The following is a 25,857-nucleotide window of genomic DNA, read 5'->3' on the forward strand; positions in this document are numbered from 1 at the left end:
AATTTTGCCTGTTTAGCTGGGGATAGATAATTTTATCTGAAGTAAGGCTGGCTGAGGTTGTGATCCACGGTCAGTTTGTTTTCTTCAGTAGATGCCAGTGACAGAAACTCAAACAGACAGCACACAGCACAGAAACTATAGCCATGTACTGCTGAGGACACAGTCAGCGCCAACATGGATTTCAGCCACAAAAAGGGATCAATATCTGTTTAAGTGTACTTTATGTTTAGGACATTTCCAGGCTTTTACCTGAAGAGAAGGCGGTGCACTCAGTCAGACTCCATTGACAAAACCAGTAATTTTACCTCCCAAAACAGCAGTAAACACAGTTGTTTGTGTGCTCCTACCTTGATTGGTCAGTTAGTGTTGTGTGACTGGTGAGTTAGGGGCCTTTCATCTGAATTTCATCTGTCCCACAGAGTAACTGCCAACCTACACTTTCTTTCTTAACACAAATCAACAAATGTCATCTGTTGTTACATACAAAGTTTAGCCATTAATTTAATATAAAGCTTCAAACTTAGAGTTACTATTTATTGTTGGACCTGCACTGTGTCTCCCTCCATGCTGCAGGAGAAAGTTGGACAGCGACCTTTAGGTAACAGTGCTAGAGTGCACCACTGGAAAAGCTGTGACTTTAAACATCAAACTATGTCACTATGAAGGACATGCACAAAAAACAATGTCAGTGACGTAGTAGTTCAAGCGTTTCACGATCGGTCACAGTTCTGAGCTTATTGCCTCAAAATGACAAAAGTGATGTTGACCTTTGGGCACAGTTTGGGTTAAGACCAATAAGTTGATCACTGTGTGTAAGTCTGATTAAATTCTGACCATTAACACAGGAGGAGTCGCGGGTCTTGTAAATTGTGCACGGCTGTGGCATGAGCTCATCGATCCTTTGGCTGGATTAGCTAAGTATCGATAGACAGCTCAGCCTCGTAATCAGAGGCAGTGATCTGTCTGATCAGGGATTCAGGTTGCAGACATGATCAAAAGTGTAACACAGCGTGCCAGAAAGGAGAAGTTTTTCTGTGGGATGTTCCACAATGTGACCATTAATTCCACAACGGAAACAGACACCTTACATTATATTAGTTGATAGATTATGAGCACTTCTTCTTTTCTCAACAAGACAGTTTGATTCTGATTATGTCAAGTTAGCACAAGCAATTTTATCAGACTGTCATATATTTACAGTAAATACCGCTCATATTCACGAGCACGCCGTTTTTCTGCAGTGTCAAAGTGTGCGTAGATTATTACAGACACTTGTCATTTGGGATTAATGTGATGTCTCCTTAGCACTGTTTGTCCTGCACATTGTCTCAGATTCGATTAATTACAAGAGAGCACACATACACAAGTGCACCCACGAATTTGGCTCCCGGGGCTGACGTCTCAGACAGTGTGTGTTAGTGAGGTAATGAAGCTCGGCGATCCTGAGAACTTTCCAATTAGACGCAAGACTCTCTGTCTCCTCTCTAATGAAGAAACCTTGCCATTAATCACCTGTCCTCTGCTGCAAAACTTTGAAGGCGAGGCTGTGCACTCACTAGGCTTTGATTTACTACATAAAAGACGGGTGGAGGGAAAGCGGGAGGAAGGATGGATGCAGATAGGGACAAGAGGAGGAACAGGGGGACTTCAAAGGAGAGAGGGGGGGATAACTAAATTGGAAGTGTGGCAGGGGCTACATGTTGATACCTAAGCAGTGAGTATGTCATTTTATTACTTGGTGACCTCAATACACTCACCCTCAACGACATCACCGTTACTTTCTCCCTGTTAGGCCTGATGCTGTCGGCCTACGCTCGCGTCGGAGCTGTGCTGGGAGACAAGGACTTGGTGGAGAGAGCAGTGAAGGCTGGGGGTTTCCTAAAGGAGCACCTGTGGGACGCTAAGCAGCAGACCATCCTTCGATCTTGTTACCGTGGAGACCAGATGGAGGTGCAACAGATGTAAGCGAGAGAAAGTTTTGATGGCTCAGTTTTTAAAAGCTTTAATTCAGCGATCATAGTCAGAATGAGAATCTGATGACAGCTGGTTGCTTGATGCTTTTGTTCACATACATGTCAGACTAGACCCACACAGTCCTGCAGTTTTTGAATATTTAACTGTGACTGAAAGCTGTCAGAGGATGTTTGTCCTAACCTTGATTTGGATTTTTGAGAGTCTCAGAATTTTATTCCTGATTCGATGCATCTGTAGTACAAAATTCTCTCAGAGACACTGCATGTGTGCTTTTTTCCTGAAGTTTAGCGAGCCTCACGGGTAGGGCATAGAGTCATTGCAGGTGAGGCGGGAAGGTTATGGAGTGAAACCAAAATGAAATGAATATGATTTATGGAAAGTAAAGGTTTGCTGAACCCACTGCACTAAACAAGTTGTGCTAAATTGAGTCCTCCTCGGCCGAGAGAGTTGTTGAATGTTTTAGTTCTTATGAGAAAGCAGAAGACCACAAAGGAAATACTCCTGTATTTGTCTGAGTTTCCTTCGCTTTCTTGAAGTGTTTGCTAGATTTATAAGGTCTGATCCAGTATTTGGGCCCACAAAAATGAAAAGCCTTAGCTGATTTTGGGTTTGGTTGATTTCTCCTTTAACATATTCCTGTTGTTGTGCCTCTAGACTGTTTTGAGCATTTTGCTATTCTTAGGTTTTAGTGGACACTTGTGCCTTCATCTACTGGATCTTCTCCAGCGGTGATCCTTCAACTTGATTTTCATTTTTGGGTGGCAGACAGAGTTCCCAAGGTGGCCGAGTTGTAATCAACGCGTTGCCAGAAAAAGTTTGAGTTTGCTGGAACACATCAGAGTTCTGGTTGTTTCCGCTGGAAGTTCTCTCAGGGGCCTTTAGACGTCACATCATAACGTCAGGTTTCTAATCTCTCACTCTGTGGTCTAGAATCTCAGTCTTTCTACCTTCAGGCTGATGACTGTGTGGTCTTTGAAGACTGTCCTGTTAGAACTGGAGACCCAGGCCTAATTGCAAGGGATGATCCTCCACACCAGGATTTTTCCAGATGTTGATGATATGAGGTTATAATCTTGAGCTTCTCAATGCCAAATGACAGACAGCTTTGTCCCTTTTGTACTGTGTGACATTGTTAAATAGGATGTGGAAAATGGTTTTTTTTTCCACTTTGTAGTAGAGGAGCGGTACGCAGTAGTTCTGTACTGAGATGGCTGTTTATTTGCAAACAGGAAACGGTTATATCTGGATAAATCAGGTTACTCTGAGAAATCAGAGAACATGTTCACATGCATTCTAGTAACCTGGTTATAGCAAAGCCACATTTACATGCTGCAGGTCAGTAATTAGTTTTTCTCTTTTAGTTTCTATCATTTTGTCTATCTGAGACAAGACTGGCCCTGTGTTAACTGGGTTAAAGACGCCTGTTGAATGACTCGTGATGAGTTTTTTTCAGCCTACATAGCAACAGTACAAAATCTGTTTTGTCTTAGAATGACTGTTTTCTTTTACGGGGTGCCGTGTTTGATTTTTAACCTTTTACAGTTAAGCCTAACATGAAGTGGAAGATGGCACAGAGTTAAGCTAATACTGTTAAGCTTAAGCTCTGGTTTTTGTGTTGAAATGGCCAAGACGACCAAATACAAACAGAATTTCTCATCAGTGTGACAAACACAGCGGAACGAACAGAGTCTCTTGTTGATTCTACACCATCACTCCAGGTGTCCCCGTTCTGTTGGCTAGCCCTATGTCCTAGTTACTACGAATGAGTGAGTATGCAGTATGGCCGAATCAGCAGAAAAATATGCCAGGAAGCCCACATCACAGCATGAAATGCATGCAATTTTAAACACACATATAAACAGATAGACACCACGAGCCTCTGTCTTCCACAGCCTGTCTCTCATTCATAATGTTCCAATTCAAGATGGGGTCGGCACTGAGAGTGCTTACCAAAGCCCTTTTCTCAGGGCTGGTTTACTTTCTGTACATTGGTAAATCACTCTGTCACACCAGGCCAGGCACATATGGGCCGTGCGCTAATTTACCAGGAGGAATAGTAGGTGCTCGGGCTAACTGGGTTAATAGGCCGTGGTAATGTTGAGGAGCTGATCATGAAGAGTATCACCAAGGTCTTTAGGAACCAAAGGAAGGCATGACAATGGATCCAGTATAGCCATGGCAAGTGGGTCACTGGTGATGTTGACTCATTACTCAGGCTGCTGCTGTAGCCTCTTCAGCACTACACTTAGCAGAGATAACTTCTCAATTAGTTGTTTTTTTAAGATTTCTTTTTTGGCATTGTAGAATTATTAGACTGCAGTCTACTCTGTACTATCCAAAGTAGGAAGAAAGGGTGGGGCCAGATGAAATTGTGTGGGGAGAAATGGAGCCCAGACCCTTGTTGGGGCATATGTATTACCTGGTCAACCAGCTGACCTATAGTGGAGCCCCCTAATTTATTTTATTTTGTTTTAGTTTAATGTTAGCCTTGCATCAGGCTCGCGACCTGTCCAGGGTGTACTCTGCCCGTCGCACTATGGTAGCTGGGATAGGCTCCAAGCCCCACCCCCCCAATGCCCACCAATTTGATTTGATTTTTAATGATGTTAGTTTTAAGGATGGTTTGTTTTCATTCAATGACTGTTGCAGTTTAAATTAAATGTTATTTTCTTGTGCTAAAATGAATCTGGCTTTTTAAGCATGAGCCTGTCATTACTGTGTGGGTCTGTTTGCTTGTTTTTCCAAAGATCACAATAATATGTAGTAATGCAAATTCAAACTTTTTGAGCCAATAATCAAATGTGATTTTGACTGCACTCTAATAGTGTCATAAGCAGTTATTCTTTTTCCACCTCACTGCCGTTCAATTACAGTTTTATACACAATCCCACACACGCTGATGGGCTGGCGCATAAAGAGCAATTAGATGAGGGCATTCAAATTAATTTCAAGGGTCTGCAGAGTATCATAGGCTTCTGTTAGGGTTAGCTACATTGTTTTATTAATGACTCAGAATGCGCACCTGCGGACCACTTATGTGCACCCCTGGTTATTTAGCTCATCATATTGCAGCCACAGAAATTCTTTTGTCCATGAAACCATAAAGCTGCACTTTCTTTTTGCCTTATAGTCTCATTTGTCATAACTTCTCCGTTTTGTGGTAAGCTTTTCTTTGGCTGTCACTTCTTCACCCCGACCTGTCTTATTTGGCTCAGCAGAACTGAAATATAAATCCTGCTACTTTTACACACGCACTCACATAATTTCAGCGATTCTCTGCGTGATCAACCTCTCACATGTTTAAGCTGCGGGAGATTTCACTTGTCATGTTTGCATAGTAAGCTAACGATTAATAAGACGATGTCAGAGGAATTGGTGCGCAAATTATCATCACTCACAGATCAGTGCTGTCATTGCAAAGTGAAAGCAAAAAAACAAGCGCAAATTCAAACGCGATTTCAATATGTCACATATTGACAGTGGCTCACCGATGCCAATGACATAATTACCCAGCTACGTTTCTGAAAGAATGCAAAAGCATTGACATATATTTTTCCTACAATAGCCCGACGGGCAGGGCAGAGAGATTTTTGTAGCCCGACTGGAAAGATCGCTAGCTCCAGGACGTCGGGCTAGCGATTTTGCAAGCCCTGTATCTGATTGAGGAATCATGCATCTTTGGAAAAGAGAGTTTATTACAGAGAAATGGCTCTTTCCAAAATAAAAGCTATACTGTCCGCTTCTTCTGGGCTATATTCTCAGCAGCATAAGGAGAATCCTGTGCTAAAAGCTGTCTAAATGACTCGGCTAAAGTTAGTAGCATGCTTGTTGTTTTTGTCTTTGCACTAGGATGATGTCGGCGTAAATGTGCAGTCATATTCGTTGTGTTCCCACTAGTGCTTTCAGGTTAATCTCGTTGAAATGACCTTAACGCCACAACACGGCAAATCTCCGTTAACGCGCTACCGCCGATCGCCCCGTGCATGGGGCTAGACGGCCAACACGTTAACGAGCTAACTGCGCTAACACACTAGTTAATTAAGCATTGCATGGCACATCCAACATACTGTTTTACTTTAGTCCATGACTCGCTTACCTTCAGGGTCATACGTCACATGAAAACCAAAATAATTCCAAACGCCAGATCTGAATGAGGGTGGGGGAGGTCCATCTTGCAAGGAGAGCTTAACTTCTGTCTCGCTAGCTTGCCCTGCGCTCTTCCTCCTGACTATGCTGTCTGTGTGGAGCGCTCAGTGGATCTGCGCTCGACAGTGCAGCCTAGGCGGAGTAGTCGAACGCAGATTCACTGAGCGCTCCACACAGACAGCATCGTCAGAAGGAAAGTTGATAAAATAAATTACAAATGTTGTATTGTTCGATACATATGCGTACCGAACCGAAAGCACTGTATCGAACGGTTCAATATCGATACGAATATCGTTGCACCCCTACTGTATATATATCTGCTTTATAAGCTCAGTACTGTGCAAAAGTATTAAGCCAGTGTAAAATTTCTTTATATTTTGTAAGGAAAGTGGGAAATGAATGCAGCGATTTACTGAAACGTGCAAGCATAAATGGAAGTACAGAATATGAGGCAAAAAACGAGTTTTCACAGTTCTGTCAAGCAATAACTGGAATGACCAGATTTATTCTTCAGCACAGCTTGAATTCTTATGGTCAAGATTTCTTATAATTTCTTTATCAATCTCAAGGAATATTTGTCTGGGCATCTTAAAGGACTTGTAACAGGGTTCGTACGGGTGCTTGAAATACTTGAAAATGCTTGAATTTTAATGTTGTCTTTTCAAGGTTTGAAAAGTGCTTGAATTTTTAGATGTGGCGCTTAAAAGTGCTTGAAAGTGTAACTGTATTTCATTCACCACAAATAACTATCTGATTGAATAGTTTTCTTATCAGATAGAGAAATAATATGAGTCGCAAAATGTAAAAGAAAAATTTCCCCGCCTGGGCTGCCTTGCGTCTGTTTCAACGTGTGACCCCGCCCTTCCCTCGGACAGTCAGGGATGAGTGCGCTAACATACCTGTAGGTTGCTGTTTTAACGAGTGTTTGATGGAAAACGACAATGGCGGAGTTTGCGCTCTCCAGTCGTGTGATAGGTGAGTCCTAGTAAATAATTTTCCAGTACGTGTACCCCATATGGAAAAGATATATAGATACAAACTTTATAAGATTTATGTCTTGTGTGAAACTTGTATGAAAAGTATACAAGAGTGAAAACAGGTATAAGATCCCTTAAAAATTATATAAATGAAACTTGTATGTTTTGGATACTTACTTACATCAAGTTGCTGGAAGGAATTATTTATGTTTCAAACTCAAAAAACAACGGCCTCCTTGTTGACAAAAAAAGAAATCACATTCCTTTAATTATATAGAAAATATAAGAAAAATCATTTATTTGCTATGTGTAAACATAGATCAGGGCCTCCTCCTGGTGGGACATGCCTGGAAAACCTCACCCAGGAGGCGCTCAGGAGGCATCCTTGTCAGATGCCCGAACCACCTCAGCTGGCTCCTTCCAATGTGGAGGAGCAGCAGCTGTACTCTGAGCCCCTCGCGGATGGCTGAACTTCTCACCCTATCTCTAAGGGAGAGGCCAGCCACCCTTCGGAGGAAGCTCATTTCTGCCGCTTGTATCCGCGATCTCGTTCTTTCGGTCACTACCCACAGCTCGTGGCCATAGTTGAGGGTAGGGACGTAGCTCGACCAGCTGCATCACTGCGGCCGCAGCACCAATCCATCTGTCGATCTCCGGCTCCCTTCTCCCATCACTCGCGAACAAGACCCCGAGAACCTTGAACTCTTCCACTTGGGGCAGGAACTCATCCCCGACCCGGAGTGGGCACTCCACCCTTTTCCGGCTGAGAACCATGGCCTCAGATTTTACATAATAATCTATATGATAATTGTAAGTTTACAGGGACTGAAACGAGTGAATAAAGTGGCCAAAGCCACTTCAGAAAGCCTCAGAACTTTTGCTTAAGGCCAATTTAAAAATAACAAGAAATTCTGGCTCCATGGAAACAAAAGAAAAGAGGGGGTGGGTCAGGACTTTTGCAGAGTCCTATACTGAGTTGAGTTGGCTAGAACAAGTGCTTTTGCTCTGTGTATGAGTTGGCTCATGAATCAACCTTTTTTCTGGGGAAGAAAAGCTGCTCTCTGACTCCTCACCTCTCCATGACCTTAAAGTCATGCACTTTATCTTCTCCAAGTGCACCTCCTGTTTTTAGCCTCTTGACTGCCAGCCATCAGCCTCTCATGTCACAGCACTGTCTGGCCTCCTGTCACTGTCTGTCCCCATGCACTCACTCAGACGGGGTGTCGTCATAAGAATTGGAGGGGAAAAGTAGCACGGGGTGGAATAACCCTCGAATTTAGAAGCTGATTTGCAGCGACTCAGTAGCAACATTGTGAAGGACAAGTCTTGAACAATAAATCAGAATCAATTTCACTGACAGAGAATGATTTGTAAAATTGGGAGAAATTGGTAGGACAAAAGAACTCGTCTGAATGAAGTGGAGGAGGAAAAAGAGTTACTTCAAACGTCAGACATCTTATGTATGCAGTTGTGTGCCTATGCGAATGTCTTTGCCTTTACTATAGAAACACAGATGAATAATTACACATTGAGAAAAATGCTTCAGGAAGTGATTATACTCAGCTAACTATGTGTATTATAATGTAGTCGTGGATTGTCCCAAGTATCTCCTTCAGGCTCTTTGTAATGCCTTTGTAAGGCAGTCCCTCCACATTTCTTTAGCATCTGGCTGTTTGTCTTCCTCAGGCAGTATAAAAAAGTAAAGCATGGAATGGAGAAAAAAACAAAGCAAAACTAGTTCACTAAAAGTAACTCATGTCAACGCATCGATCAATAAATTCTTAATGAAAATTGTCCTGATTCCCACTCTCCTCTCCTGCTCCTCTGATTTTCACTTTCTCCCTCTGCGCTCTGCAGATCTCCGTCTATCTCTGGCTTCCTGGATGACTATGCCTTCATCATATGTGGTTTGCTGGACCTGTACGAGGCCACGCTACAAACAGAGTGGCTGCAGTGGGCTGAGGAGCTGCAGCTGAGGCAGGACGTGTTGTTCTGGGATGATCAGGGCGGAGGCTACTTCTGCAGTGATCCCACTGACAGCACAGTACTGCTGCAGCTGAAAGAGGGTGAGGGATGGATGCATTAGCTGCTTTTTTTTTTTTTTTTTTACCATAGGAACATTTGAAGATGCTCAATGCACTTAACTTCAATAAGAACTACAATATCTTACCCCCAGCAAAGTCCCTGCTCAGGGGGTTGGCACATTCTGGAAGTTTAGGGATGTGTGAGTGGTGACTGCTTTTTGTTAGGATAACTTACTTTTTATAAAGATAACATTTAAATCTGGCCCAAGCACAGCTTTTGATTGCTCTGTTTGAGCAAGACAAGAGAGGCTTACACAGCTGGAACGTCTGGTTTGCCATGTTTTTAGAAAGTCTTGTCAGAATAGCTGTTTCTACATCAGTGAACTAATTTGCCTAATCTCTGAGGTTCTTCAGACTGAAGTGGAATCACATATGAACAACAGTGTAAAGGAACCTTTTCTTTCTTTGAAGTTTCAGGGACAGAATAGGTACCTGGAGTGGAAATGTAGGTGCTGATAGATTGGTAGATCATCTCAGTATGGGTGTTGAGGCAAACATGATTTCTTTCTTATAAAATGAAAATAAACTACTTAGATATCTGAAATCTCTGTTATCTTACCTGTGTCTACAATATTAGTAGTGAATTTAAATACATAACTCTGGAAGACATTACCATCATGTCAGAGCATGATGGTAATGTCGCCTGTGGCAATTAGGAATCCGCAAGGAGTGTAATTTTACAGTGTCATAGAGCGGACAATTTGAGTGATTGTACTCTGAGCTATAGTGATTCATACGTCTTTTGTTTCTAAAATATGAAAGCCAACAAAAACATCACAGTTTGTATTTAGCATTTTTTGTGACTCATACTGAATAACTAACTTCTTCTGTTTAAAAACTTGCTAGTGTTTTTGAATGTTGTATTTTAACCCTCTAGAAATCTAACTGCTCTGTAAAGTTTCAACATACACTACATATAAGAGATATAATGTAGCTACCTTAATGATCTCACACACACACACACACACACACACACACACACACACACACACACACACACACCGACCGATCTATAACCACTATATGAACCCTATAGTCAGCTCCTCTGACTTTAAGTCCTATGGATAATATACAGTTTATACAAAGAGGCAAATTAGCCATGGAGTCAAAAGTGTGTTAAATGGAAGTCTGTGGTCTTGAATAGCTTTAAGTGGGTCTTCAAGGAACAACAGTTTTGATATTAGACCTGAAGATTTGCCCAGATTAGTAACTGAAAGGAGCACGAGTGCTCGAATGCAGTGATTGTGTTGTTAGATGAGCACAGAGGTGATCAGGAAAAGTCTTTAACGTCCATTCTCCTGGGCTCACAAATGTCTGTAGAAAACTTAGGGTAATTTTGTTAAGCAGTCATGTAATGGTTTTTTTTTAAGCTTCCAGCTGCTCCTGTCAAGCAGTAGAAAAATAAGTCAAGTGATTAACAAACTGAGAAGGGTTCAAGCTTTGGATACACATGGAGTCAAATGTGACATCAGAAAATGATGCCAGTCGACTAAGCAACAGGCCGAAAGTGCTACAGGCATGTACACACATCTGCTGTAATATTGGAAGTTCTGTTGAGCTGTTAGAACATAAATAACAAACTGGTGCTGCTACTGTGGGGCATGTGGCAAGTGTGTTTAAAGATGCAGGTTGGATTGACAAACAGGTGAAAGATTAATAGCACTACTGCAGAATACCGCTGCGGCTCAGGCAAAGTGTGAGGATGTAGCTCAGAGAGATGAATAAATACTAAGTTTGAGATGTGTCTGCAGAATTGGAAATTGGCAGAAGTTGACCACACTGAGTTAAACAAACAGAGGAGGCATGAATGGATGCTGAGTTACTGGATGAGCGTAATCATTAATTGCTCATCTTTTCATGTACCGTCCATCTCTTTCTCGCCTATGTATATCTTCCACCTTATTGATCGATTTGGATCTTAACACGATGGAAGCCTCGTCTGTAATATCTCTGTCAGTCTCCCTCTATTGCTACACTTTAAATGTTAGTGAAAAGGCAAGAAGGCACAGATTGGTGGATAGACTGATGAATAGCTGGAGGATAAAAGAGGGGAGCAGAGGAGTATTGACCTCCTCCTATCTACCTTCAGCACTGTAAAAGCCTCACTCATTCAAGCTGAACCTCTTCAACTTGAAAGCACTCAAAGACTGATGCTCTGATTCTTCGGCTACTTTGATCACCAGGCCTGTCAAATATGTCTTCTTTCTGTCTCTCAGTCCATCTGCTCCTGACAGGCTGGAACAGGACGACAATCTGCAGTGGGAATCTCAAACCCACCTTCTGCTTCTGCCTGCTCTCATCTTGCTTACATCTTCATTCTTTTCCAATTATTACATGTTCTTCCTTGCTGCCCTCGTACTTACCTTTTAGCCTTGTAGGGTTTGTTTCTTTTCCTTCCTCAGTATGGGCCTTTTCATGTTGATTACAAATATAAGCACAATTGGGCCGCAAATAGTTTTCCTTACAAACAGTACTAGAGTGTTGTTTTGTTTCAGGCTATTCGATAAATAAAAATCTGTTTTCTGCTTGAGGAAATGAAACCCAACCCAGAAACAATCCTACTGATTTCCCAGTGACTGAAGTCTTGTCTTTGACCTGGTCCTGTGCCTCAGCTTTACAATGATTTTGAACCTGGTAAATGACAAAACAGGTGGCATTGCATTAGACTAGCATCAGCATGGTGCAGGAAACCTTTGAGGACAATATTTTCAGCAATATCTAACATAATATAAGTGATTGATGGAGCTGTGATGAGATGTGGGACATTTGGGCCAGGCCCCTAGTGGACAAGCTGTGTAAGGCCAGTATTTATGTGTTTGTTCGTTATTTATCACAAATGCACTGAAAATATCTGATCTAATCTAAAATTGGCATATAACTGTAGAGAATAAATTGAATGATTAAAAAGGTTAGAAATAGATTGAACAAGGTACACGAATGGCCACTAAAAATGAAAAATGTTGTCTAACCTTGTTTTCCACTAAGAACTTAAACCTTTCCTGCAGTGGAAAGTTTGGAGTTTTGTAGAAATAATTCCTTTAGATGCCTAAAGTTTTGCTAATTAAAATCTTCTTATGTAAAAGGTAGTGATGAAACAGTGTATTACTATAGAAGTAGAAGAAGTAGCACTGTGCAGACAGACTGACAGCCTGCTGTTTCAGAGATTCAATCCTGAATTGGGTGAATTTTTCCAACTTTTCCAGCTGGATAGTCACGTTCGGGGCACAGTCACTTTGACTGATAGGTGTCCCAAGACAGACAGTTATAGTGTCTACTGACCCCCCCCCCCCCCCCCCCCCCCCCCCCTTTAGTGTGTGTGCTGTTGGAGAATTTTTAAATGAATTATGTAACTACTATTATGGGTTGCTGGCCATCCCAGAAGTTTGTGCTTAGTTTTGGTGATTAAAATATTAGTGCCTTCTTAGCTGTTACTTAGAGTGCGGGAAAATATTATTTGGTCACTTGCTGAATTTGTAAGTTTGCTCATTTACTAAGAAATGAACAGTCTCTATTTTTTATGATGGTTTCATTTTAATTAAGTGAGACGGAATATTAACCAAAAGTTCAGAAAAAACACATTACATAAAAGTTCTAAATAGATTTGCGTCTCATTAAGTGAAAGTGAAGTACTTGATTCCCTACAGCCCAGCCAGAATTCTGGTTCCCACTGATTGGTTGTGTGCCACGTTACAAACAATCAGTCAATTACAGATACTCCTGATCTCAATGTGTTATGTGTGTAAAGCACACCTGTCCACAGAATTAGTTTCTTCCATTCCAGTCTGTCCGCCATGGTCGGCAAGACCAAATCTTAACTTTCCCATTGAACAGCTAAATAATTCAGAGAAGGCTTGGAATAAGTGCTGCGGTCAGATGAAACTCACTCACATCAACCTAACCTGCCATGTTTGGAAGAACAGATATGTTCTTTGGGTCACACTCAACATATCTGTTCTTCCAAACAAGGCTAGCCAGTCTCCAGACCTCAGTCCTGTAAACGTCTGTGGAAGGAGCTCAGGCTTCAGGTAGCTAAGCAGGTAGCTAATCTGTTAGCCAAGAAAGCTAAAAGATTTAAAGAGTTTCTGTAAAGAGACTCGCTGCGCCGTTAAATATAAACAAATGTCCAAGAAACCCATCCGCATATATACATATTCTGTACAGTGTCTGAAAATATAATGGTCTATACCAGGGGTCTGCAACCTTTAACACCCAAAGAGCCACTTGGACCCGGTTTCCACGCAAAAGAAACACTGGGAGCCGCAAATACTTTTTGACATCTAAAATGAAGATAACACTGCATATATTATTTTGTTTTGTTTTTTACCTTTATGCTTCAACTAAGGTGTGTTGCTTATGAAATCCATGAAGTGCTACAGAGAAAATTACATGTTATTTATGTAATTAACACATTTTGAACTCTTAAAGAAATATAACAAAAGGAAAGACACCCAGCTGAACTAAAATGATCCATGTAGCAAACAAAAACTGTTATATCGCCTTTGGGCTTTTGGAGCCTTGACCTGACTTTGAAAAAACAATTGGAAAAAAAGCACTATGCTGCTAAAAGATGAAAAATAGATATTTGCAAAATTCTGCCTAAATATGTATTTTACCAGGTTGATGTGTGTGGCGGGGCATCGTCTGCAATGCCGCTGCAGGGGAGGCGGACGCACCTGAGCGGCACCCGCAATCTCGCCTCGCCGCCTTAACGTCTGTGCTCTCGGCTGTTGTGTTGGTGTGTGTCGGGCTGTGAGCTGAAAAGCTACAGCCGGCTGTATGCGTACAGCAACCGTGTGTGAAAAGTGGTCAATAAAGAGATGCTGAAAAGCACGTTCATGGAAACATCGTCGGGTCTGCGTGGTATGTTTACAGTGGGACTTCCGCTCCTGAACCTCCGCGCACAGCGTCTGAAAATCGGGGCTTTATTAAGTCACTTTCATCTTTACGCAGGACTGTAAGCTGTCATCTGTGAGGCGTGAGCGGTGTTTGTTTTTAACATAGTTCACGGTGGAGAACAGCTGCTGACATAATGTGGATCCGAAGATCCATAATTGGCCTACCTGGGGTTGAAAGTCTCGATAAATGCACGGCGCTTCGGCGGGTATACCGGCTTCCGCGAGTGTGACGCTTATTTTGAGCGATGAAAAAATAATAAAATATAATTTTATTTTATATTTCAATATCACAATAATCTTCCAATTTAGAACTACAAGTTAAAAAAATAACTAATCACAAATAAAACACACTTCAGCTAAATACTTCTAATTTATTTTCCCAGACCACGCGGAGCCGCAGTACAAGGACTAAAGAGCCGCATGCGGCTCCGGAGCCGCAGGTTGCCGATCCCTGGTCTATACTTTTTGCTTAGCTCGTAAAAAACAAAAAAACTTTTCCTCAAGAACTTCTTTAATGTTGCAAATCTGTAGAAAAAGGAGATTTTTTTTTTGTACCAAAGGACTGGGGATATAAAAATAAATGGTCCTGGCCTGGATGTGCACTCCAGCCTTTCTTCAGTTGCCAATCCACTTCTGTAACTGATGGCTGGTGGCATGTCAGAGAAACTGACACTTTGTCTACGTGCTGACATGCACCTTTGATCTGCCAGGCTGTAGATTCCAATTTGGATGTAGTTGCCTATTTGTTTTTGCTCCCAAGCTGCTCTGTCTGACAGGGACCATCTATTTCAACAGCTTCCTACTCCCACTTGTATTTTTATTCATAACTCTTTTGTCATCTCGACTCAGTTAATTTTTTTTCTCCTTACTAATACAGTCAGTAGGCTCGTCTTTCTCCCTTCCAAATGGATCTCACGTTACATCTTTTCTTTTCCTCCATGACAGGATTCATCATTTTTCAGTTGGAAATGCAGATCTTTTGGTGATTGTTATTTTTATTATGAAATGTGGGACAGATCAGAGATGATGGCAGCCTGAGCTTGTGTGTTTTGGAGCGCTTGTCCCTGCGCGCCGTCACACCTGCATCTGTGTGTGTTTATCGAAGCTGACACGTGAGAGCTCTCTCATCTGAGAGGATTGACGGAGCCATTATGGTGGCGGCGCTGTGTGGGGTTGAAGCCCATTAGTGACGCTACACCCGCTGCAGTGTGGACGCCGGTCCCAGCAGCGTGGCCTGTCACCGCAAGACGGATTACCCCACTATGCTGCCACTCTACATCCCCTCGCCTCAGCCTCCCTTGTGTGTATTTGTTTTTGAAGACTAAGGTTGCAATTATGCACAATATCCGTCTTTGTTTTGTAGTTGAAAATCAGTTGTTTGTGAAAACACTTTTTATCTCTCGTGGTCACAGTGCATTGTCAGATGTATTCCCATTTAAAAAGACAGAAAAATACAGGATACATCAACTTGAGACTGCTTCAGCTGTTTTTGTAGACTTTAAAAAACTGATAAAAGTCTTAAGTAGTGCTTTACTGCAGTGAGTGTGTGTTTCTGTGCTGACAGCAAGTTTTCTATGTGTGTGTCTGTTTGGAAGCAGTACTGTCACGCCTTCATCTGCCCTCCTTCCATGGGGATCCTTAAGAGATGAGATGTGAAATGTTGAAAGCAAACAGACTCTCAGGTTAAACCTCTGTGTGTGTTTACAGTGTGTGTGTGTGTGTGTGCTGAAACTTCCTTGCTGTGGAGTCCAGAAACATGCAAATCAAAGTATTTCTGCATTTCAGTCACGCATGGATGATGGTAATTCGTGCTCATTATAAAACATATTGAATATGCAGTGTACAGGACAGCTGTGTGGCTGTGTAGGGCCATTTTGCTGTAAATACTTAGAAGTCAGAACTCTACAACTCTACATTTCCAGGTTTTGCTCAAAATGTGCAGTTTAACTTAAAGAGTAAATTGTGTTGGACAATAAAAAGCACACTCACACACATTCAGAAACACAGAACTCAGGCCTGAGAAGCAATCATGTAGCAAGGGCAGAGGTTATGGGAACATCACCTTCCAGGTTCTCATTAGACACTGATATGAATGATAAGGACCAGTCACTGAACAGAGCCATTCATAGGGTTATCTGTTGTGTCCATCACATCACACAGAAAGGCATTGCATCCACATTTGGATTACAAGCATGGCATCATTCTGGATTTAAAAGCGAAACTTTTAATGTTTGTTCATGTTTAGACAAATCACATTAGTTAAAAATAACGTACAACGCATTGCTATGCCATAGAGTTTATAAAACACTGAGCATAATCTGAGTCTGAAAAATTAAGCATGAAATTTCCTAAACCTGCATTCATTTTTTATTATTTTTTTAAAATGATTTTTTTCATTAAAAATAAAATTGAAAAATAAAAAAGAAGCTTTTGTTGATTGATGTTGGCATTTTAAACAAACAAACAAAAAAAAGAGGACAATTTGCTGAACTTAGTGGGCAATACCTGTGTTTCCACAACTGAATGTTCAAACATTCAGTTTCAGTCGGTCACCGACAGCAAAAGACTTCAATGCAGTCACTGGGCAAAAATTGAAGCCAACTTTAGTGAAGAATATCTAAAAGACAAAATAATGCTTAAGTTGATTATTGTTTTTTGTGCACCTTCCCAGGACCTTGTTTCAGATAACAATAAATGAGTTGTGTTGTGAGTGAGTCTGTTTTGTATCAAGTCCTAATCCCCGTCTTATGGCTCAGTCACACTAGAGTAAAAATAGGATGGCAACATCTCTGTAACTAGGAATAATCACTGGTCGCCTGGTAATTGCATTGAAGTTTTTTGCTATCGGTGAACAATTTGCAAGTAGTTGCTGTGAGTATTTTTATTGCACGTTGCCTGGTGAAAAGCAGCCTGTCTCCAAACAACTGAAGTGTATCTTCAGAGGAGTCGTTCAAAGCCAGTGAGTTTGCAAATTCTTTGCACAATTGTGCAATAAATATGCTCATGCTGAAATCTCTGACCACGGTTTTAGTGTGACTATAACTTTATACTCGGTTTCATTTAAATAACTCCTCTGTTTTCTTGATTCAGAGTATATTCAAGGTCTTAGACTGTAACTGTTGAGCATCTTTTGTTTGTCTTTGCGTCTCAGATCAGGATGGAGCTGAGCCCAGTGCTAACTCAGTCTCAGCGTTCAACCTCCTTCGTCTGTCCCACTACACTGGAAGACAGGAGTGGCTCCAGAAGTCCCAGCAGCTACTGACGGCATTCTCTGACCGTCTGACCACTGTTCCCATAGCCTTGCCTGAAATGGTGCGAGCTCTTATGGCCCAGCACTACACACTTAAACAGGTGAGTTTGAAACTAACACACATGATCATGAAGGGGAACAAGTTCAGGCACCAGAAGGATTTATGTTGTCCTGTGAGTTCACCGGTTATTAAAGTCTTTTGAGTTTTGCATGTAGGAATCAGGGCTACTGGTGGGTTTTAGTTACTATGACAACCAGATAATACTTTACAATTGGTATTGGTAGGATAGTCAAAGTAGACTTGATTTAATATTACGCATTTAAAGTGCCACTGTTGATTGGTGTTAGCCAAAGACAGTTGTCCTAAAAGCCAGGTTGGCTTGGAGAGCAGGTGTTTGCCAGGCTGCCAGCCCAAATTGATTTTTGCATCCACCCACTAAAGGCAAAGGTTTCTGCTTGAATGATGTATTGTGCAAACACAGTTTGTCATGCAATTTGCATTTAGCGGTAAACAAAAACTGAAGAAAATGATGTGGCATAGCAGAAACAAAAGCTGAACAAGAAGCTGGTGAAACAGATTTAACTGATTCTCTTGTATACTCAGTAACCATGCAGTAAAGTGAACGTGAATCAGTATGAAACTATTCCACTACATCTCTCCACAGCACTGCAAATAAAGTTTTATTGATTGATGATGTTTGCATATTTGGGTAATAAAGTTCTCTCTTTAGTTGGTCAAACTACAGATGCCATGAAGCAACCAGAGCCTAAAGTCATGTCTGTTTGTTAACTTTTTTTATAATAACAAATATTGCAAAAAGTGAAAGACAGAGATAACGTATACTATTCCTCACAGCAAGCAGCCCTACTGTACTGTACTTTACTGTATTGTGTTTCAGCCATTCCTAAACTTCCACGGCACAGTTTGAAATGGGACACACAAAACTTTTAGTCACTCTGATCGTCTCACAAATGAAAAATGAAACGTTTCCTGTGCGTGTTTTGTCATTCATTTGTTTTAATCTTAGTTTTTCTTTCCAAATTAAGTTTCCTGGTTACTATGAAATGTGAGATGAGTTCAAGATCAGGAAATGGTCTGAAAACCTGAATAATAATAATAATAATAATAATAATAATGAAAAATAAGTTATTTTGAAACCCCTTAAACCCTCAGAAGTTCTTTAGAATCCCAAAACTTTTAAAATAAAAATGTGTTGATTTTGAAACCAATCCTAAAGGATTTTATCCTGTAGGGTTAAATAATAAGTGCATCTAATTTTATAAAGTTATCAAACAGGATTAAGTTGTATAAAAGTCTAAAAGGTGTGACTTTTAAAACGATGCTTTTCTGTGCACTTGAAATGTAATTTGTTTGTAAGAATCAAATATATTTTTTTAGGTATTTATTGTAAATTGTGCTGCGCGGCCCACCTGGATCAGTTTGTGACCCACATTTACGTTATCACTGTTAAACATCTTTTACTGAACAAAAAAAAAAAAAAGTTACGATTTTTGTTCCCTGAAATCAAAACGATTTTTCATTTAATGAAAAAAGATAGCAGGGAGCTTTTTAGTTCAGTCAAGTCCATTCTGTTTTTATATCACATTTGTGTCTGCTTTTAAAGTAATAAGTAACATTGTGTTCAGAAGTTGTTTTTGTATTGTAAATCAGTTTTTGATTGATCTCAGCTCCTGGCAACTAATTTCTTAGTCGACTAAATGAGGGGCTGCACAGGAGTGTGCGTGTGGTGTAGGGCTGCAACTATTCCTCAGCATAATCGACGACATCGCCTGCGCAGAAATTTATTGTCGACGCATCAGACGCTAGTACCACGTAAATGTGTTTTTGTAACTGACCGCAAAACAAGGAGGACGGAAGAAAATGGAAATGAGAGATTAAGATAAACATTAAATGTAGATTGTGCAAAGTGGAGCTTTCCTCCCACAACAGCACTACCGCAGTGCGTGATTATTTAAACCGCCCGCACCCTGGAGCTGTGACGCCAGGTCTGAATGGGTCCGTTTTAGAAAGTTAAAGAAAAAGGCAAATTAGATCACTACATGAATAATCTTTAGTTACAGCCCTGCTGTGGTGGGTGAAACCTTTCTCCCTCCTTTGTCCGATCAGACTATCAAACCAGCTTGACTAGCAGTGACTTAAATAAAGGATCAAGCCTAGATTTACAGATTTATGGGGGTTTCTACAGCGATCTTGGGGCTGCAGCTCCATCTGGTGGCTCATGGATGCATAACCTTTACGACACAATAAATTGCTGGCATCGATTGAAATGTTAACAATTAGATTAAATGAGCAGAATGTCTGGTACCAACCAGCAGCGACAGTCATCTAGTCAAGTAGTCACGCACATCCTTAAGCTGAGGAAGTGTTCTAAATCAAATGAAGGATGAAAAATCTTTCACTTTATATATAATGAAACTGGAATGTATGAAAGTTTTGCAGTAATTAAAAAAATAAGAATTTTTTTAAACAATGTTGTATTTCTTTAGCTTCATTGGTAAACCTCGATCCCAGTAATAATCATGAGTTAGACTGTGAACAAAGTGGCTGTGTGTGTAATTTACTGACTAATGAAAGTGGAGTTAGAGCCAAGTAGCCTTCAATATCCTCACCATTCACAATATTTATGTCCTGTGCTGTTTCTCCTCCCGCTGCTACTTTTTCATTATTAACTTGGAAGCTCAGCGCCCATCATATAAACCCTGTTTGGATAAACATTTGTTTACAAGAGTCCTCCTTAAGCAAGCAGCTAATTTGTTGATACATATTTTTCACCCCATTTCATGGCCCGTAGGTCATCTGAGGACAGCACCTCTCTAAACTCCCTGCACATCTAATCCCTGGACACACAGACTCTTAATCATTTCCCCCTGTTTTTAAACAGGACTTGTGCATTTAAGGGATTATTTCAGCTGTTCAGTTATGTAACTGCTTTGAAATATTAACACCCTCAGTTTAGCCTGAAACCACCAAAACTAGCAGGCACAGCAGGAGTTAGCCCAAAGTTTCTGTAACACTCAAAGAAAATTTTAAGTTTGAAAGCGTGTGAGAGAAGGGAATAACAGGAGCCTAAAACAGGATTAGTTAGGGGTTTGTCTGTCATAGATGACAGGGTGACAGGTCAGGGTAACAGCGCGAGGGTAACAAACTGAGAAGTAAAGCAGGGGAAGGCAATCCCAGAGAAAACACCTGCCTCCCTTGTTAGTGCTACAAATACAGTACTGACCTATATCACTTCCTCTCAATCTCCTCGTCCCACGTGTCACCTTTCCCCCCCATTGCTTTGGTCTTATTATACTTCTTTCCTCTTTCTTCCTTCTTCTTTCATCCACATAATCTTTTTTTCCTCACCCTCCCTCTTCTATTTTTTTTTATTTATCTTTTTTAGATTGTGATCTGTGGCCAGAGGGATGCTCCAGATACCACAAGTCTCCTAGCAGCAGTCAAGTCCCTCTTCCTCCCGTATAAGGTAAGCTTTCAACATCATGTTTGATTGAAAGTGATGCATCATTTCGACAAACTGAGAAAAATATATCACCAATCGCTAAAGCAAAGATCAGCTTTCAGCTTTGTAGACGCATGCTGATTTACTCCAGCGTCAGTGTCTTTAAGGAGGCAGCAGATTTGCACTAACCTTCTAAACGTGCACACACACTGACACACAGAAGCAGAGTGAGCCCAACGTAGAACAGCGCCTGTGGCGTTGGCTGATTTAAGTGTGGTTTTTTAAAGGTCAGCCTGAGCTTCTCTCTTTTCCACTCCTCAGTGTAATAACTTCCCAGCTATCTCTTTGGGGGCATTAGTTGACCTTAAAGCCCGTTGCTGACATTGAAAGGCCCAGTAGGTCTAAATCTTAACTCTGCAGTCGGTGAAGGCCTTACTTGTCTTCCTGCTAGCCCTGATGGAGGCTGGTAGTTAAGAACTGGACAGCTGTCAGTCTGAGTCAGTCTTAAATTCACTGTGGCTAGCCAACATTTTTCAGTGCTTTCAGACAAAAAATGTTTCTCTGTGTTTCACACTAAATATAATAAATGTTAAAAAAACAACAACAGCATAAATTGTATATAATGGCAGGTTACCCGTGGTGAAAATCCAGTGTGGGAGTGCCTTTAACCTGCTTTCTTTGTAAACTGAACATGTTAGAGTAAAACCTAAAAGATTGTCAAACAAGCACCAGAGGTTTCCAATTTGTGAGCGTTAAAAAAATGTCTTTTTTAGAAAATTTTGACACAAAAGGAAACAAAGCTAGAAGATGAGCCAGTAACAGAATTTAGATAAAAGAGACCTTTTACTTACTGTAACTTGTTTATCAAAAAAATACATAAAAAATCTCAGGTGAAAATACTAGTTTCTAGTATTCTGTGTCATTCTGTGGGGGGGGTGGGTGTAATGAAATTGAAAATTTCATGTGACTATTTGCCTTTACGTCTGATGTGGTCAGATCTGAGTTGACTTAAAAAGGCCATGCTTTCACACATGCCTGTGATTTGGTGCCAGCCTCTATCTCAGAACATCTTGACAGCATGGAAGAAAAATTTCTGCGTGGCTTTGACTTTGAGAGGGTGAGGTCGGAGACAGTCACTGTCTGTTATGGATGTTAAGGTCCAGAGTGCATCCACAGGAAAGCTCCTTGGTGTTGTTGTGTTCTGCTGCTTTTGTCACTTTGTGGGTTGAATCAGCGGTCTCCAACCTTTTTTGCACCACGGACCGGTTTATGCCCGACAATATTTTCATGGACCGGCCTTTAAGGTGTCGCGGATAAATACAACAAAATAAAACTAGTACTGGTACCGAAAAAAAGAAGATTTATTCATAACACACGTGAAAAGACCAAGGAAAACCGAGTTAACGATAAAAACGATAAAATAACGCTGAAAACCGATAAAAACCCTGAAAACCATACATTTCACACCTGAGCCTCAACTCTCGTGGCCTGGGACCAAACGACTCACGGACCGGTACCGGTCCGAGGCCCGGGGGTGGGGGACCGCTGGGTTAAATTGTAAAAAGAATCTTTACAAGCTTGTTGAGTAAGTGAAACTCAACAAAGAAAGGGCTCCAGCATAGATTCACAGCTCTCACTATAACACTGCTCTTTAAATTCACTTATTTGCCCAGCTTGCAACCAGAATTAGACTACTAAATTAAAGCAGTGATTGTCCACTCCATCTCTCGCCCTGTCTTTTCTCACACACACACACACACACACACACACACACACACACACACACACACACACACACACACACACACACACACTCCACACTGCCCTACTGAAATATAGATGAGTTGTGCAGTATCAGGCAGTGGCTGCAGTAACATCAAGCCATTCCAGATCCCCGCAGAGAGACACAGATCAGGACCGAGCTGGATGGAGCCATTATCAGGATGGATGTATTATTAAGGCTGATGTACACTGTGTACTGTCACATGCTCAGCCATGTTATATTCAGGGTAATGACAGTGATTTCTCTGATGGGGTACTGTCTCAGTCAGGAGAAATGGTCACATCAATAATAAAGACAGGTTTATTTTCAAGTTGGGTTCATTTAAATGAGAAAGTTGGTCATGAAAAATTTAGTTTTTATTGCTCATTGATTTTACGCTGCAGCCCCTCAGAATGGTAACCACGTCATGTCAGTGCAGCTGTGATCGGCCCATTCGGTGGTGTCATTTCCTCCTGTGCAATTCCAGCTTCTCTTTCTGTCACCATTTTTTACCCCTTAGCCACGTAAGGCTGATGGGGTATCATGGTCACCCCACCAGGTGGGTGGATAAATGCTGGCAGCAGCAGTGACTATGTAGGCTAAATTGTAGCCTCGTATTGTAATCGCGCATGAGGAGGCCATCTCACAGACGAGCCCTTGTGTAGTGACGTATGAGAAATTTGTCCCTGTTTGTTTGTTTTTCTTGTGTAAAATGACTCAGCTGTCACTCCTGTGCTCTTCAGCACACTTCAAGTTTTTCATTGACAAAAATGCCCGGTGGGGAAAAAGTTAAGGAGATGAGATAATCGAGAAGCTCCGCAAATGCACTGTCAAATTACACTGTGATTCAAAAATCAATCCAACACTCGGAAATGTCCTCCTCTTGTTTTCTTTCATTTCATGATGACTATGATGGATCAGTGTAGCTGCTACATACACACACAAATAAACTTCAGCGTGCACAGAAAACACACAGACTTTATACAGAGAGGTGAACCAGGAGCCTTCTTGTTGTGAGGCAGTAAGTGATCAGCACTACACCACTTAGAGTAAAAGAATAAAATGTTCTTTGGACTGAAAACAGTAATATGGTTAAAAAGAATACAGAAAAGAAGTAGAAACATTATAGTCGAGGAAATTTTATGTATTTATTTTTTATCTCGAAGACATGGAATAGAAAAAAAGAGGCTTCACTGGTATCTTGTTAGATACTGAATGTAAAGATGGAACAGTTTACAGTATAACTGTGCATTTGTGCTTTTAGAAGCAAAGAAACAAAGACTCCTGGAGTCTGTTTGAGTGACACGTCAGATACAGATTTTGTTCTAATGAGCCTTCAGAGTGAGATGAAGGGGGAGGCTGAGAGGGAGTAAATGAGGCAGAGGACAGAGTGTGTGTGCACATAGTATCTGTGTGTGTCCAGATATAGTGGCAAGAGCCAACTTTAGTGGCAGTAGAAGCTGTCTCAGCCAGGATGAGATTTGATGGTCCTGCACAACAATAAACATGCACATAAACCTATTTTTGGAGATGAGACATCACACTTTGAGAGGAATGGCATCACTGCCTACAGCAGATGTAAAATACACTCACGGACTTTCTGATACAGTTTGTTCACAAGCAACACTTGGAGCACATAAACACATTCTGGGAGATACACAGTTTCACATGCAAATATAAGATAAATAAGTGAGGACAAAAGTTCACATGTACGTGATGTGATTACAAACTAGAGGAAGGGAAAAGGAAGAAATTAAGAAAAAATAAAACTGTGCTCAAGCAGTTCGCCTGTTAATTGATTATCAAGAAATTTAATCAGCAATTTAATCAGCAGCATAAACAGAGAAGCCCACACCTCTCCCTCTCCCCAGCCACCTCCTCCAGCTTGTCCGGGGTAACACCAAGGCGTTCCCAGGCCAACCGAGAGATATAATCTCTCCAGCTTGTCCTGGGTCTGCCCTGGGGCTTCCTCCTGGCTGGGACATGCCCAGAACACCTCACCCAGGAGGCGCCCAGGAGGCCGCCTTATGAGATGACTGAACCACCTCAACTGGCTCCTTCCAATGTGGAGGAGCAGCGGCTCTACTCTGAGTCCCTCCTGGATGGCTGAACTTCTCACCCTATCTCTAAGGCAGAGGCCAGCCACCCTTCGGAGGAAGCTCATTTCCTCCGCTTGTATCCGCGATCTTGTTCATTTGGTCACTACCCACAGGTTGTGACCATAGTTGAGGGTAGGGGTGTAGAACTACTGGTAAATTGAGGGCTTCGCTTTATACTCAGCTCTCTCTTCAACATGATGGACCATCAATCTCCCGCTCCCTTCTCCCGTCACTCGTGAACAAGACCCCGAGATACTTAAACTCCTCCACTTGGGGCAGGAACTCGTCCCTGACCCGGACTGGACACTCCACCCATTTTCCGGCTGAGGACCATGCCCCCAGATTTGGAGGTGCTGATTCTCATTCCCACCACTTCACTCTCAGCTGCAAACTGTTCCAGTTTAATGGTTCAGTGTTTAGAATAATGCTTATTTTATAGTGAACCTTTGTGAAGCCCTTCACTGCTGTTAGAAACCAGCTTTTTTTAGCGCCTTTCCACTTACTTTTAACATAGCTTTCCTTCTGATTGGTTACATTTTTTAAACAGAGGGATTGAGCAGCAGATGGGTGTGGATTTAGTGCTGACGTACTAAATAACTCTGAATGTAAAGCCTTAGTTTTGGCTTTACAGGGGTTACTTTATCATATGCTTAAATATGGCTTGAAACTTTAGCCATGTCTAATTTGAGCATCCAATTTAACAATCCAATCCAATTTTATTTTTTTTAAAAAGTTGACAAAAGTAGTGTTGTGTCGGTCACGAACGAAATGGCTCTTAGTAATAAAAGCATGTATAACTTTCCAAAAGTTAATAATAAATAAGAAGTGCTTGACCTTAGAAGCCTTAGTTGGTAAAAACCTAATTGAACAAATGAATTAAGAATTGTTTGTTCAGTCTTTAAGTTACAGCCCATTTTCACACCAAGCTTATTTATAATGGAAACTAAAAACGCTACGTCCAGATCAACAGAATCAACCTTTGGAGACATTGGACACAGGTCCAGTTTTGGATCATCGCTGGAACTAATTGGTTTTTATTATTGTAATTCATACTTCTCATTAAAGTAAAAAAAAAAAATTAAGGTCATTCAGACTTTAATGTCACTTGACAAAATATGTAATACTTTTAGGAGCAGGTAGATTTGGAAATCATCAGCACAGAATTGATACCTGGCAAAGTAATAGAATAGAACCCTGTGAAACTGG

The 25,857-nt window shown here is 41.2% G+C and overlaps 1 protein-coding gene across 1 annotated transcript in view; it reads left to right on the forward strand.

Annotated features, from left to right (window-relative positions):
- Positions 1-25,857, forward strand: part of spata20 (spermatogenesis associated 20) — a 53,533-nt gene that overhangs the window by 9,226 nt on the left and 18,450 nt on the right. The window contains exons 12-15 of the mRNA XM_085283807.1: positions 1,793-1,961; positions 8,955-9,163; positions 17,228-17,427; positions 20,734-20,814. Coding sequence (XP_085139933.1) covers positions 1,793-1,961; positions 8,955-9,163; positions 17,228-17,427; positions 20,734-20,814 — 659 coding nt within the window. The remainder of the gene's footprint in view (positions 1-1,792; positions 1,962-8,954; positions 9,164-17,227; positions 17,428-20,733; positions 20,815-25,857) is intronic.

The sequence above is a fragment of the Mchenga conophoros genome, linkage group LG8 (genome assembly GCF_057382185.1).
Source record: "Mchenga conophoros isolate Kocher_MC1m ecotype Shallow Benthic linkage group LG8, M_conophoros_male_GT1.1, whole genome shotgun sequence".
Classification (NCBI taxonomy): Eukaryota; Metazoa; Chordata; class Actinopteri; order Cichliformes; family Cichlidae; genus Mchenga; species Mchenga conophoros.